The following is a 15,658-nucleotide window of genomic DNA, read 5'->3' on the forward strand; positions in this document are numbered from 1 at the left end:
TGTGAACAGTATTATGAAATTACTTCAGATACTGTAAGTTCATCAGATAGTTTTGGAATTTTTTTTTTAAAAAGCTAACACAATATATGCTTTCCTGGAATAATTTTTGAACTTTGTATTTCTGTACACAGAGCTCCACATAAAAAAAACAAGGAACCATAAAAAGCAATGAATTGCTGTTTCAACCTGATTTTTGGGTTGCATGTGCAACTATTATCTCATCAACTGTGGTCTTTGGCTATCAGTGCTTGATTCCTCAATAACTTAAGGGAAATGCTCTGTGCTCTCCTAACAAAATATATGGATTCCTGACCTTGGCAGTACTATCACCATGCTCTACATACCGGTGTAACCATGAGCCCGTTTCATATGCAGTTTCATATTGCTTTTCTGTGTAAATCCCATTGCACAGTAGTCACATTTGTAAGGTCTCTCTCCTGTGTGTCTTTTCATGTGGACTTTAAGGGCACTCTTCTGGTTAAATGCCTTTTCACACAGTGTACACTGAAATGGCCGCTCCCCTTTATAAGAAAGAAAAACATACTTCTTAATTTATCCTTTTTAGATTGAAATACAGTTTGGAATTCAGTAAAAATTATCAAGATGATCTAGAAATTAAATAGACATCATCATTTTCCTTGAGACTTTCTCCAAACAGCACTATAGCTCCACATTGTCAGCAAAAATCTCAAATTAAGTGTCAGAATAGTTACATAAGTCCTAAATCACTGATATTATCTTTCCTATCCAATTTATAACCTAGATAAGTTATTTAACAGAGGTACCAAAAAAAAAAAAAAATCAATTTACCAATTTGACTTTTCTGTACTCAAGGAAACCATCAACTTTTTGCATCATGAAGAGCAATGCAGATAAAGCACTGTATAGAATTAACAAAGCTGATGCCTTTAAGAAACTGAAAAGTCAAATATGTTAACAAAAAAGTGTCCTGGTAATTCTACATGGATCTTGTGGCTTCCTATGCCAACTAGTGATTCCCATATCTCACCAAAAGAGACTTATTGTTCCAATTCTGCCAGAATACTACTGATTTCTAACTATAAACACAAGAACATATTAACTTAAAAGTATTTTAAAATTTAAAAATACCTACTTTGCAAAACCAGACTTTTGCTTCAACACTCAACACCACAGCCTCTGACAAACACATTGTATATAATTATGGACTTCTAAAAGCACTTTCTAAGATACTCCTTTCTGTTAGTTAGCACAATAAAGCACAAGCACAAGTAAAAACATTTTCCCAAATTCTTTCTTACAGGACCAATATATCTCTCCCTTCATTATGTTAGTGTTCCCACCTGCATGCCAAATCCAACTTCTCAGACAATCAACAGAAGGTCCTTTAAAGCACAGATATTTTCTTTCTATTTTTGTTAACAACTTTTTCACTAGTTTGAAGAGAAATCCAGGCTTCCTGAAATTCTTTTGATTCCATTTTTTTTTAATTCCGTGAAGGTGAATAGCCTTTTTGGTGTAATGGATTACTACACAGTTTTCGGTAGAACTGAAAGCAACTGCTTCCCCCTTATTTTCAACATTTCAGCAAACCACTCTTCACTGATAAACCCTAAATAACAAGATATTTAGAGCTATTCAGAGAAATAATGTGTTTTCCTTCTGGCCATTGATTCAGTAGATATTACCCATTAGAAATGGTTAAAAACGTTTAGTCAAGATAGAAATCACAAACACTTTCTCACAGACAAGGACAGCATCTTTATGGAAACAAGTCGGTTTAGGTTTAGATTAACCTTTCCTAGCATAGTTTATGTAAATGCATACATCTAAACACTTCTGTGCAGCACATTTCCACTCTTCTGGTCTCAAGTGATTTCTAAAAGAACAATCTCTTCTGAAAGAATTACAATCACATAGATTAACCTACTGTTGCCTGTCATTACTGAAAGACAAAAATAAATATGAATTTAGCAAGGTCTGTTACAGTCTAGCATATGAGCCTCCTAGTACAAGAAACCCAAAAATATCTAAGGATTTACTGAGTGAATTACAAGTCATTCCAAAACAGAAAGAACTCTTCCTATGATGGTGAAGATTTATGAGAAACAGATCAATAAAGGGACTCTGCTCTGTTCTCAGCCTCCCTGAACTGCTCTGTGCCTATTACAATGGGGCAGCAGCATGAAATGAAACTAAGCATGGAAAATGGCAACTGGTCATTTTTCCTGCTTCCTGCATATTCTGTGGAACCCTTAAACTAGGAGGCAATAACTTTTTCAAGAGTCTGTGTTATTTACATCAGTTTTGCAAAAAGCAAATTATTGAGGGTATTTTAATCTCCTTGCGTTTTAACTCCTGCTTCTCTTTTCCTACCCACAGTAGAACCAGAATGTTCTTTCTAATGCAGTAACCACAAACCAGCTTCATGCTGGGGAAAGAGAAAACTCTGGTGCACTCACTCTAAGAGAGAGTTACCCTTTTGAGGGAATCTTCTTATTCTACAGCACATCCAGCCAAATTCATTGGTCCCCTCCAGCTTAGTAGCAACACAGGTAACTTTCCACTGTCTTGTTTATGTTTAGCAGCCATGACAGCTCTTTCTTGGTAGCAGTGGTAGGGAAAAGAAAGAATGTGTTTCAGAGAACTGACTGCTATATTTAGAACTCATGTTCTTAAGAAGAATGTTTGTCAGGCACAGAAGGTGACAGGGAGGGCAGCTGGGCTATCATCGTATGTACAGCCTTTAACTTACAGCAGGGCAGAAGCTGCAACCTGAAAAGCACTTACATCACAGAAAATGAGTGCTCCCTAGGAGAAGTCAGTATAGACTTTTTATAGATTAACTGTTGAAGAAAATAATACAAGTGGAATACGTGGAAAAGAGCACAAAACAAATTAAAAGCACTGGCATTAGAAACAGATGACCTGTGCCAGTAGCTCAGTGGCAATGAAGTACTGCATACAGCAGTCAACATCAGCAGTCAAACCTATCCCTTGTTTAACATCACTGAGCACACCTCTCATTTGCACATTCTTCTATATGATTGAGGATGATCATAACCAGTGTTTTTAAATCATTTCAAACAATACTTCAAAATATGCTTTTATTAATCTGTTTCAAAGGCTGACAAACCTTTAGACACAAGTTCATGCACTCACTGTAGTAGTATTATTATTATTATTATTATTATTATCACTGCAGTACTGCCAGTCCCACAATACAGATCAGCTTAGTGAAGCACATGAATTTTCAAGTTTACTGTTCCTCCTTTTAATTTCCAAATATTTGAGGTAAGAAATTTACTTGGTTTTTTAAGCTTAAGTTCATATTTAAATGCAGCTAATTGAAAGCATAAGCAAGGGCTCCAAACATAAGACCCAGACATTCATAAGAAAACCTCTCAAGATAAGAACAATTTCTGGTGTTACCTGTGTGGATGCGACTGTGTCTCTCCAGCTGACTTGGCTTAGCAAAAGCTTTTTCACAAGTATCACACTTAAACACTCTGGGCTTCTGGGAACTCAGGGAAGGTCCACCCTGATGGGTTTGCATGTGTTCCTAAGCCAGCATAGGAAAAAAAAAATTCAGACCATTTAAAAATATTTCAGTACTTAAAATAAAAATATATTCACACCTTGAAGACAAAAGCAGAGGATCTTAGTCATCAGCAGACAAGCTGGAAGAAAATGGAAGCCTGCATTGTTTTTTTTTTTTTCTTTTAAATGAGAGATTATTTTTGTGTATCAACTCTCTCTAACCATCAATATTCACACTTCTGAAAAACTCCATCAATAATTGTATGTCTTTCTTTTTTGGCATATAATAGTCCCTTTACTAGTTGTCTGAAGCAAAATAAAATACAAAAAAACCAAACCAGAGTTCTTTAAACGCTCTGTTCATCTACAAAGAGGTATTCTGACAACTGTGCATTGTCAACTAACAAAGGATTTTGTTTTGCTCCTCTACACTATCCATCTCCCTCCTTGTCTGGTATGTGGGCATTCCTCAGCACCTGAATTGGTAACACTGTCAAACTGCACAGGCCTCAAAGAGGCAACTATCACAACATACACACACACAGCTGCACCATGGCAAGATGCAAACTGAACCACTTCACAATGGACTCTTAATTGGAAAAAAACACCAGAACATTAAATCACTAAGGTTCTTAACAGTAAGATAGCAGGATGTTTTATGTTCATGAAGAAGCATCAATAACAGTTCTAATTTCAGTGTTTTTAATACAGTGATGCTGGGCCCAGATGTTTTTCAAACTTAGAAGAGTATTTATGTTATCTATTAATTTTTTCATTTTAAATGTATTTATTAATACCAAGATAAAATTCAAATTAAAAAAGAAAATAAATAAAAATATATATAACTAAAAAAATCTTATTAAGAACTATCTGTGAAATGGCACTACAAATACTTGTCCACTTTCTAAAATGTGTGTGGATATTCTTTTCTAGTCTATTTGATTACAGACTAAACTATTAATTAGTCTTTACTATACCTAAACAATAAGCCTTCTTGATGTCTATGAAGTTCTATTCCTCACTCCACGAACTGAAGCAAACTGTGTCTGCAGAGTTTGTTTACACTGGAAAATCAGCGAGACAGTTACATGGAAGAATATTATTATCACAGTACTTATAATAATAGAGTATTATAGGGAAATAATATAAGGTATTCTGAGAAAAAATAGGTATCTTAAAACCCCTGCTTAGGTGGAAATAAACAAAATCTTTAGATTTTATCTTGTTCATTACCCCCTCAAGCATTGAAATGGTGGAAGCATACTATAACCTACTTCAGAAAAATTACCTGAAATGAGTTGCTTCCTTCTTTCACCATAAAACCCAAACAAAACAACCAAATCTCCAAATCCCAACTCCCTCCCCATCTTCTACTTGAATGCAAACAGCATATCATCCAGATAGCCCTGTAAAACTTTCTGCCAACTTCCTTTGAGGAAACAGTTTTTTTTGTGATGCAATTCTATTCCACTGATCTGTGCACCTCTTATACTTTTCCTGTAAAATAAATATATTTTTGAAAATAGTTCATGGAAATGCAACGTTCTGAAGTGCAATCGTCTCTTTACTGACCTAGTTAGTATTTCACTGATTTTTCGTGTAATGTTTTAAAACTTTATTTGTGCAATTCCTATATTCTTCAGAGAGTAATTATCTTAGGGTAGCAAACAAGCATTATCTAATTAAAAAATAAGACCAGGAAACCTTCTTTGAAATGGCTCAGGCATTAGTATGCCACTCTTATACCCCATCACTCCTGAAACATTAATTGTAACCACCTCTGAAAGTGTAGCAATAAAAAGTTTTTTCATTCCATTGTTTTAATATGATGATAAGGCCTTTTTCCTTTCACCTTGGAATCATGTCTGTACCTTATTTACTATCAACAGTCAACTTCCAGATACTTCCACTACATATTCATATGAAACTGGACATTTTAGTCACTGTGCATGTCTTAAGGTTCTCCTCTCTGAAGCTGTAAAACAGAACAGTAACCCACATCAGAAGGGGAACTGAGTCACTAGACTGGAAACCCTTAGCACTGGGGGTGGGGTGGGTGGTGGAGGTGTTTGTACATGATCTCTAAGAGATCATGGTACTGACATCTTTGGAAAAAATACATACAGTTAAATACTGGTATCTAAACACTGATATCCTTACTGGATTTTTCTTTAAAGTCTGAAGTTTGGTAGTGTCCTTAATATTTCTGGTGATCTCCAGAATTCCATCAGTATAAAATGAAGACCATGAGTAACAGATCACTGAACTCTTCCCAAAATCCTAAGCCAAACCCCAACATTTATCTTTGAATTTGCTGTTAAAGACTGGTCACAGCTGAAGCTGTTATTAACACCTTGATAAAGAAAATATTCTGATAAGGGGTGGAATTTGTTTTAGTACCTATGGTCCAGTGGTAAATTAAACTGTCCTTTAAGATTTTTAAGATCAAAGCCAATCATTAACCAGCACTGCCAAGTGTACCACTAAACTATGTCTGCTAAGACACTGTCCATAGTGCCACATCTACACATCTTCTAAATACCTCCAGAGTTGGTGACTTGACAACTTCCCTTTACAGGCTGTGTCAGTGCCTGAGAAGCCTTTCAGTGAAGAAATTTTCCCTGATATCCAATCTAAACCTCCCCTAACATAACTGAGGTAATTATCTCTTGTCCTATTGTTCATTACCCACGGAGAAAAGGCTAACCCCCACCAGGCCACAATCTGCTTTCAGGTAGTTGTAGAGTGTTAAGTGACCCCCAGGCTCCTTTTCTCCAGGCTAAACAACCCCAACTTCCCTCAACTGCTCCTCCTAAGAGTTGTGCTCTACACGTTCCACCAGCTCTGTTGACCTTCTCTGGACACACTCCAGAACCTCAATGTCCTTCTTGAACTGAGGGCCCAAAACTGAACACAGGATTTGAGGTGCAGCCTTGCCAGCACAAAGAGGGACAATCCCTGCCCTGCTCCTACTGGCCACACTCTTGCTGATACAGGCCAGGAAGCCATCGGCCTCCTTGGCCACCTGGGCACACACTGGCTCTTGCTCAGCCACTATTGATCAGCACTCCCAGGCCTTTTCCATCAGCAGCTTTCCAGCCACTCTGCCCCCAGCCTGTGGTGCTGCCTGGGGTTTTTCATGACCCAAGAGCAGGACCCGACACTTGGCCCAAAATGGCCCAAACCCACAGAGATCCAGCCTGTCCAGATCCCTCTGCAGGGCCTTCCTGCCCTCCAGCACATCAACACTCCATGCAACTTGGTGTTGTCTGGAAAATGAGTCAGAGTGCACTCAATCCTCTTGTCCACATCATTGATAAAGATATTAAATAGAACCAGCCCCAGTACTGAGCCCTGGAGAACACCACTTGTGACCAGCCATCAGCTGGATGTAATTCCATTCACCACCACTCTCTGAGCCTGGACATAGAGCCAATTTCTTCCCAGCAAACAGTAAACCTGTCCAAATCAGTTTCTCCGAAAGAATGCTGTGGGAGACAGTGTCAAAGGCTTTGCTAAAGACCAGGTAGACAACATCCACAACCTTTCTCTCCTCCACTGAGCAAGTCACTTTGTCACAGGAAATCATGTTACTCAAGCAGGACCTGCATTTCATAAACCCATACTAACTGTGCCTGATCTCCTGGCTGCCCTGCATGTGCCACATGATGGTACTCGAGCTGCTCCATAACCTTTCCTGGCACTGAGATCAGGTTGAAAGGCCCATAGTTTCCCAGATTCTACTTCCAGCCCTTGTAGATGGGCATCACAGGTGCTAAGATCCAGAGAACTGGGACCTCCCTGGTTAGCCATCACTGCTCATCACAAATGATTGAAAATGGCTTGGCAAGGTCTTCTAACAGGTCCCTTGGTATCCTTGGGTGGGCTCATCCAGTCCTACAGACAACTTGTGCATGTCTAAGTGGTGTAGCAGGTCACTGACCATTTCCCCTCCCTCCACTGAGATGGCTACGGTGCGGCACGCACCAGCACAGGGACATTTCAAACGCACTCCAGTGAACTCAGCACATTGGGGTGGAGCTTGAAGGGCCTCGCTGGCACTTGAACCCTAAAACACTGGCGTGCTGCCCTCAAGCTTATCTCCAGCAAGTCTGGTTGTATCCCTTCCTCCCTACAAATCTAGTTTAGATGATATCTCTCAACGAGCCCTGATAACGCCTCAGCAAAGATCTTTTTACCCCTTTGAGATAAGTGTAGCCCATCTGCAGCAGGCCTGCTGTTGTGTAGACCAATCCATGATCAAAAATCCCTAAATTCTGCTGGTGATGCCAGTCTCAGAGACAGTTACTGATCTGACAGCTCTTCCTACACCACTCCCTGCAACTGGAAGGATAGAGGAGGAGATTACCTGTGCTTCTGATCCCTTTACAATTGTCCCAAGGCCCTGAAATGTCTTGTGACTGCCCTTGAACTTCTTACTGCAATTTTGATCACTGCCTTCCTGAAAAATCAGTTATGGCTTATAATCCGAGGGACATACTAGGGTAAGAAGTTATCTTGTCATATCTTTAACCTGAGCACAGTTTTAAGAAAACAAACTGAAGAGACTGATTTTGGAGTTTGTTATCATTACTTAAGGAAAACAAGTATCAAGACTCCTTTGGGTTTTTTCTTGGAAAATTTCTTCTAACTCAGAGGTTAAGAGTTTCACAACAACACATTTTATGATAGTTTCCAATAGCCTAGTTGACAGAAATACCTTTCCAAGAGGGTGAACTTCACAAAGAGAGTATATTTCATTAAAATATTATATCAAAGTGAAAGGACATCTATTGAAGAAGTCTCCTAAAAGCTAATATAAATATAAAGATAATACAAATAATGTAAATACATTGCCTTTGGCTCCAAAAATTTCTTACTATAAATTCTGGGAAGCTGGCAAAATTCTGGGCAACTTATATCTTTACTCCTTTCTTAAAGCTCTTTTTCAAATTACTTCCTTTAAATATCTCTCAGAGGTAAGATACTGGCCTGAACAAAGCACTTGTCTAGTACAGCCCAATATTCCTAACAAGAAGAGTCTATAATCCAATTAAGAACTTAGATACATCATTAATTTTTTCAAAAAACTTAAAAGTATTACATCATTCATAATCTAGAGAAAACAGAGAAAACATCACTAGACAACAGCAATAATATAAAGACATTTTAAAACAAATGCTTCCTCTATCACTTGTACTCACATGACAGAGTGTCTACAAATGAAATGGTAAGACTGTAAAGCAGGTAACTTCCTGAGATATCAGAAGGTTATCTGGAAATCAGGATTAGCATTGATGATATTCATATGCAAATAAAATGAGTGAAATCTTTTCCTGACACTACTTCTTGCATGACAGGCATTAACATTTTTCATTCTGTAGTCAATATATGCATTAAAATCCTCTCCATGCTCCAGAAGAGAGTTCTCTATCTGTGCATACATTATCACTTAAGACTCCCTCTCTCAGATGCACACCTCTCACACTGTAAAGGGAAAGCAAAGACAAAGGGCTAATAGGTACCTTTTGTTAACATCACAGAAAGTCCAAAACAAAAGGAGTTAAGAGAACAATCAACTGTTATTACCAAATACCTTGAGATGTGTTGCCCTCTTAAAGGCCTTATTGCAGATGTGGCAAACGTGTATTCGCTCCTTGCCATGAACCTCTTTGCAGTGGTGCGTCAGCATGGTGACAGAATAAAAGGTTTGGCTACACTCAAAACACTGGTGCCCACGAGTTTCTTTTTCTGCTTGACTGCTTTTAGTCACATTAGGGGAAACTTCTGTCACCTGTAACAATTTACAAATACACTATCAGGTAATTTCATAAGCACATCCACATTGGTTTGTTTTTTAAAATCTACCTCAACATGACAAGTTTTTGGAGAGCATCTGCAAGCAACTTACAGACACAAAAGAAGTCAGTTATATGTAAATATGAACTTCTGTTTCATTGCTCTGAAGAATGACACATGTATGTATTTTAAGAAAACAACATTAATAACTATGATCAAATTGACTTAACACATCATAAATAGAATATGTGTGTATCCGTATTTTTCTACATTCAGTTTTATACACTCCTGAACAACTCCAATGATCCTCAATTTGCCACCAAATAAAATTCAAAGCCAAAAGCATTCCAGACAGGAAAAAAGTTCTCTGATTCTGTAGAGAAGAAGAATATTTTCCATTTATTTAACTTCTTAATCGGGGATTCTATTTTCATAAGGAAGTAAAGGTCTACCTCCAGAAGTACTGAAACACATTGAAAAATTGATAGAATTGGATGGTGGTGTGCTGCATTATTGTTATAATTAGTGAGAACTGCCTGGAAGAACTACTTTCTTCAGATAATTTAATACCAAATTCCTTTTTAATACCAAATTCAACTTTATAGATACAGAGGAATCCTAAGTACAGTAACATAGAAAGCAACAAATCAAATCACCATTTATCTCTCATTTCTCCTATTTTAGAGCTTGTCCTACCAGGCTGGTTGAAAACATTCATTCTGCCTTCAAGAAAACAAGTCTGAACCACTTTTTCTAATACCAAAACTGTATTACTTATGTAGGAGTTCCTATTGTGATTCAAAGGCATAAGAAGTTGCAAAGACTTCATGTTGCACCATCACTGAAACAACCTGGATACACAAAGAGAATGGAAAAAGTGTACCAATAGGTGCTATTTTTTCCCCACAGCTCCAAAATTTAGCTATTTTTATTATCTAAATACCAACTTACTTGGAAATTTTTGGAGCAGTCTGCATTGAGCACATGATTATGTGATTTGTAGAAAGAAACACATTATTAATTAAATTTCTTTCTTGTGTGCATGTGTATATATATGAAAGTCTTTTTTAATTCAAACCTTCAAACAGAATCTGCATGACTAGGAAGTCACAGAGAACCTCTTCCCATAACTCTTGTTTGGGAATGACATCAGCCTTCACGATTCAAGATAAAAAGACATTGTTCCAGTATTTTGATTAAATAATAGTTCTTTACCACAAAAGATACAGAAAGGTATAGTATCTACCTGATATGTTATTTCATCAGAGTTTGCAGGTGCTGAATGGGGTGTATGGCTCACCAGTATTACTTGCTGTGATCCTGATGCACTTTGGCTAGCAAGACTGGAATCTGTGAGTATAGCAGGGAACTGCTGACCCTGTCAGAGGGGGAAGCACAAAAAAAAGAGAGTAACTATATTTAAAAAGCTGTATTTAAACAGCTGACTGGAGTAATGTAAGTTTTCACACCTAAACACTACTTTTCTTTTTCATTTAGAAAGAAACATTTCAGAACCCTATCTGAACAAATGCAACAGTTTTCCTCCCTTTTCTCCTTTAAATTTATATCTAACCATTTAAGGGTAACAACAGCTGGAAGTTTGTAAGACTAGATTCAGTTCCGATTAGTTTTTACCAGCCTTGCATGAAATGCTGAATGCTTTAGCCTTCCATTGCCTTTCTTTAACTCCTGTATTCTGCTCTCCTGCATGGCCTTCCCACAGTATCTTCCTTTATTTAAATCTCTTGATTAAACATACTTCCAAACCCCATGAAATCATGATACAAGATCACTACTTAGGATATATGATTAGTAATATCTTACTACTTCTATTTCTACACTACTCTTAATGACTTTTCAATTTCCCCAGGAAACACCATTCTTTTACATACTACCTGTCTATTCACCATAATTTCTTGCAACATAAACTGCGTTTGCACAGCTATTTTTATGCTACAATGTTTCAATTTTATTTATGCTTGTCTTAACAGCAGGCACAGGATCTTATTCATAAACAGCAACATTGCCAAATGTTATCACTGAAATTATTACAAAGCCTGAAATGAAACCATGTTCTGCTTTGTTACTCTGTGATACCAGAAATCACAAACATATCATAAGAATTATTTAATAAATCTTTTCTTCCCTTCCCCAGAGCAAAACTGCAGAGGAAAGCATATAACTTTGCTTCACCAGTTTTAATCACAGCACATGCAAGATAAATAGTATTTAATTTGTATACACTTACACTCTAATTCAGGTCAATAAGTAAATAAAAATCAATTTAAACCTTGTTAAGCCAAGAAAATAGAAGAAACAACCCAAGTTTTCAGATGTAAAATCTACATTGAAATGTCAACCACACAACTTTTTAACTTTATAGTCTTTAAATATTATTTTTTATCTCCCCACTCTGTAGATTCCATTTGCCAATATGTCTTTGGCTCTTGATGACACCACAAAATTCTTAGGTTATGCTATAAATGAAACTAATAGTAAGGTTACTGGAGAGATGATAGTCCATACAGCACCATTTTTATAAAATTTCTTATAATGCCACCTGTTATTAAAGATAGTCAATTAAATTCTGTCCTGTTACTTGCTGTGAAAAGAACTGTCACAACTGCTGTTCAACTCTCCCATTCGCAAGTAGGAAAAGAAAAATTTACCAAATGAAATAATATATCTAGGAGTACTAAGCTGTATTACTGAATAGTGATACTGAAGTACATAGTCTAACACTAAAAACTGATTTCAAACCATGTTTGAAACAGTAGAATCTATCTGTTAATTTAAAAAAAACGAACAACCTTGCAAAATTTATCAGCACTTCTGTTCCAACAGTTCACGTTTCTAGATGCCAAACTCACACGGTTGACAGAGAGAAATAAAATTAACTAAAATATCAAATATTATGTATTTACAGTACAAAATTATTTTCTAAGCAAAAGAAATTATGTTCTGTAAGACAGAAAGATAAATTTATCTGTCAGTTCAGAAAAGCATCTTACCTGCGAAGTGATATTAAGTGTAACTGCATCAAGACCACCTGACAACATTCCCTGAGTGTCAGCAAGAGTCAAAGTGACACTACCATCTCCTCCAACTCCTGATGAAGACATCACCAAATTCTGTGCAGAAACTGCAGACTGAGATATGGGTGTTGCTGGAGGAAGGTTTGTTCCCCCTGTTGTATTAAGTTCTGGAACATATGCAAAAAAAAAAAATCTGTTACATACCTAAACACTAAACTACAAATTTATTTTAGGTGAACTTAGTAATTTCTGTTTCCCATTGCTAGGATTTTCTGTTGTGGAATCAACAAAATCAGTTAAAACTGCTAATCAAGAACCTAAAGTTATCAGTCAGATGATAAAATTAGAAAAATTACATTTAAGTGTAGCTTCATGAACACAGCATTGCACTCACAGGTGGTCACATGCGTAAGCAAACATATATAGGTAGAAATTCATAAACATACTTAAAATCTCAAAATTTGAGTACTAGAGCAAATTTGCTATTTTATCACTTCTGCAGTGAAGCCACCAGCTTTTGTCATCCTGCAGTTTATAGATATAATTCTTCAATACTCCTTTAACTGCCTCAAAGTACTAATTTAAGACATGTCTTCTTGTTTTAATTTTTCTCCTATTGTGTGGAATAAAATTCATTTAATCTGACATAACAATTTAAAGCTTGTGAGAAAACACACAAAACACTCAAAGTTCCTGAATCATGACATGCAAGATTATACCATTTAGTTCTAGTATTTACTTTTTAAACAAAATATTATTTGTTTAGAATAAATATTGTATGAATACCTGGAGCATTTAGTGAGGGGCCCTGAGAAAGAAGCTGGTCATTGCTTATAGTTAATGTAGCACCTGTAGTCTGACTGCTGATGGTTGGTGCTGTCAGCCTTAAGCCAGTGTTCAGATCAGTGCTTCCAGAATTATGCTGAATAAGATCTTGGCCTGAATAGAAATAAGTCCTACTGTAACCGGAATCGTCTCAGCATTATTCTGCTACTGTTCTTACAATAGATCATAAAATAATAAAAGTAGAAAATACAACCAAAACATAAAATTAACGTCTACACATGCAGGTTTTTATGCAGCAGTTTGACAAGTTTTTAATACAGATGTGATTATGCAAATCCAGATACTAACATGTCCAGAAATACCTGAGATTAGTAATATTTAGACAAATATGGATCTTACTTCTCTAGATTCAAAGCACCAACTTGACCAATCTATAAAAATCCAGCTGTTAACTGAGGCTATGAATAGAACAGTGAACTAATCTAACGTGTTCTCAAGGTAAATGTGTTTGGGTTTCAAATGTCGATTTGGGGAGTATCTTCTAAAGCTGATGAATATAAGAAAAATATGCCATGGGAAAACTGTGGACTGTGAAAATCCTCGTATGCCAGTGTATAGGTACTTTATGAAACAGATCTGGTATCATTAAAGATTTTTGAAAACACAAACCAGATATTGTAAGAGTGATTTCTTGAGGACTTCCTGATGAGGTCGCAGTAGTAGATCCTGAAGCATGAGCTAGAACTTGACTCAAACTGGAATTATTTATGGTCAACATTATCTCATGTTGTCCATTTGTAGATGACACCATACCCTGTGAAGTCATGACTTGAGTAATGTCTTGTGCACCTAAATGAAAGTGGTAGGAAAAAAAAAAATTCAATGAATATCCTTTGGTGCAATTTTTGACACAACTTTTTAAAGCACTGAGCTACCATAATTGATGCAGCCAAGGGGAGATGCTAGAACATGCAGGAGAAAGTATAAATTTTTTTTCACATCCAATTTATTTCTCTGCAGTTAAGATTTTCTGAATGAAGATTTTGTATTTTACTCAAAACTATGGAAGTTCTTAAGCATTTTCATTATATAGAATCATAGAATGGCCTGGATTGGAAGGGACTCTAAAGATTACATGGTGCCAACTACCCTGTCATGGGCAGGGATGATTTCCACTACACCAAGCTGCTCAAAACCCCATTCAACCTGGCCTTGAACACTTCCAGGGATGGAGCATCCACAGCTTCTATGGGCAACCTGCTCCAGTGCCTCACCACCTTCACAGTAAGAACTTCTTCCTACTATCTAATCTAAATCTACTCTCTAATTCACCTTCTGAAAAAAATTGTATTAAGAAAGGGTAACACAAAGCTGTAAAATTTGCTGAAGAAGCTCAAGCAAGAACTGCAAGTTTATTTTATTAAAATGAGATGTTTGGTGGCAGTGGGGAGAGGCAGAGGCATGACTTTCTCACTGTGAATAATACCCTGAGTAAAATTAAGAAATTGAACGCACAATAAAACTACTGACAGTGCTTACCATTAGCGCTGGTTGTCAGCACGGACTCCTGCTCAGACAGGGACCCTATTGTCATGTTAGCAGATGATGTTACTGTGGGTTGCAAAGACAAGCCTGATATAGGCTGAATAACCACATTAGCTGGCACTGCATTTTCTGTTGCCTGGAGGGAGGGATTCTGTGGAGCCATGGTGGGATCTCCTGTCAGCTGCTGAGTAAGTAAATTACTCTGCTGTAATGTCTGCTGTAGGATACTTGGATCAATCTGAAAAACAATTTTTCAGCAATCAATCTGAAGTTAACAACTGGGTTAAATGAATATTCTTGAGTCCAGAATACATATTTACTGCATAGAGAGTATATACAGTACTGAAAATTTATAATTAACAATTTAAAATTTAAATTTAGTTTTTATGTGTCTCTATATAGCCAGTCTCTAAAGTGGCTATGTAACCAGTCTATTCAGATTCACTTTCCCTCCCTTCCTTCAGCAAAATGTTTGGGAAATCATGATCAGTTACATATCAGCATGCCTGGCCCCAGGTAAACACACTGCTGGTATTCTGTACTGCCCTATGAGTGCATGTAATGCTTATCAGAGTCTCCAAGCCTTTGAAAGTGAAAAGGCACGGAGCAGAGAGAAGATTGATAGCAGAAATTATTTAATTTTTCAGCTTCTAGGGGTCATTAAGGTATCATTTCACAAGCCAACAACTGTTCTCTATACTTAAAGATAAGACATTTTCCTCTTCAGAGATATTTAGCAGTTGAGAAAAACAAAATGAAAATATCTCCATTTTATGCTAAAAACTCCTTGAATAGAGGGACTATGAGCAACTCAACGCAACTCTGCAGATGTCCCTTCCCTGACCCGGGGGTTGTACCTGGTGACCTCCAGAGGGTTCCTCCAACAACAGTAATTCTGTGCAACTGATCAAACACAACCATGTTCAAGAAAATCAGTTTCACACACCTCAAGAACTTTTAAATGCAATAATCTC

The 15,658-nt window shown here is 36.9% G+C and overlaps 1 protein-coding gene across 1 annotated transcript in view; it reads right to left on the minus strand.

Annotated features, from left to right (window-relative positions):
- The window catches only part of ZNF236 (zinc finger protein 236), a 74,072-nt gene that overhangs the window by 1,833 nt on the left and 56,581 nt on the right, over positions 1 to 15,658 (minus strand). Inside the window, exons 25-32 of the mRNA XM_053985453.1 lie at positions 14,679 to 14,922; positions 13,809 to 13,988; positions 13,140 to 13,292; positions 12,330 to 12,520; positions 10,565 to 10,696; positions 9,116 to 9,313; positions 3,412 to 3,541; positions 345 to 521 (exon numbers count right to left, since the gene is read on the minus strand). Coding sequence (XP_053841428.1) covers positions 345 to 521; positions 3,412 to 3,541; positions 9,116 to 9,313; positions 10,565 to 10,696; positions 12,330 to 12,520; positions 13,140 to 13,292; positions 13,809 to 13,988; positions 14,679 to 14,922 — 1,405 coding nt within the window. The remainder of the gene's footprint in view (positions 1 to 344; positions 522 to 3,411; positions 3,542 to 9,115; positions 9,314 to 10,564; positions 10,697 to 12,329; positions 12,521 to 13,139; positions 13,293 to 13,808; positions 13,989 to 14,678; positions 14,923 to 15,658) is intronic.

Source organism: Vidua macroura, chromosome 1, assembly GCF_024509145.1.
Source record: "Vidua macroura isolate BioBank_ID:100142 chromosome 1, ASM2450914v1, whole genome shotgun sequence".
Taxonomy (NCBI): domain Eukaryota; kingdom Metazoa; phylum Chordata; class Aves; order Passeriformes; family Viduidae; genus Vidua; species Vidua macroura.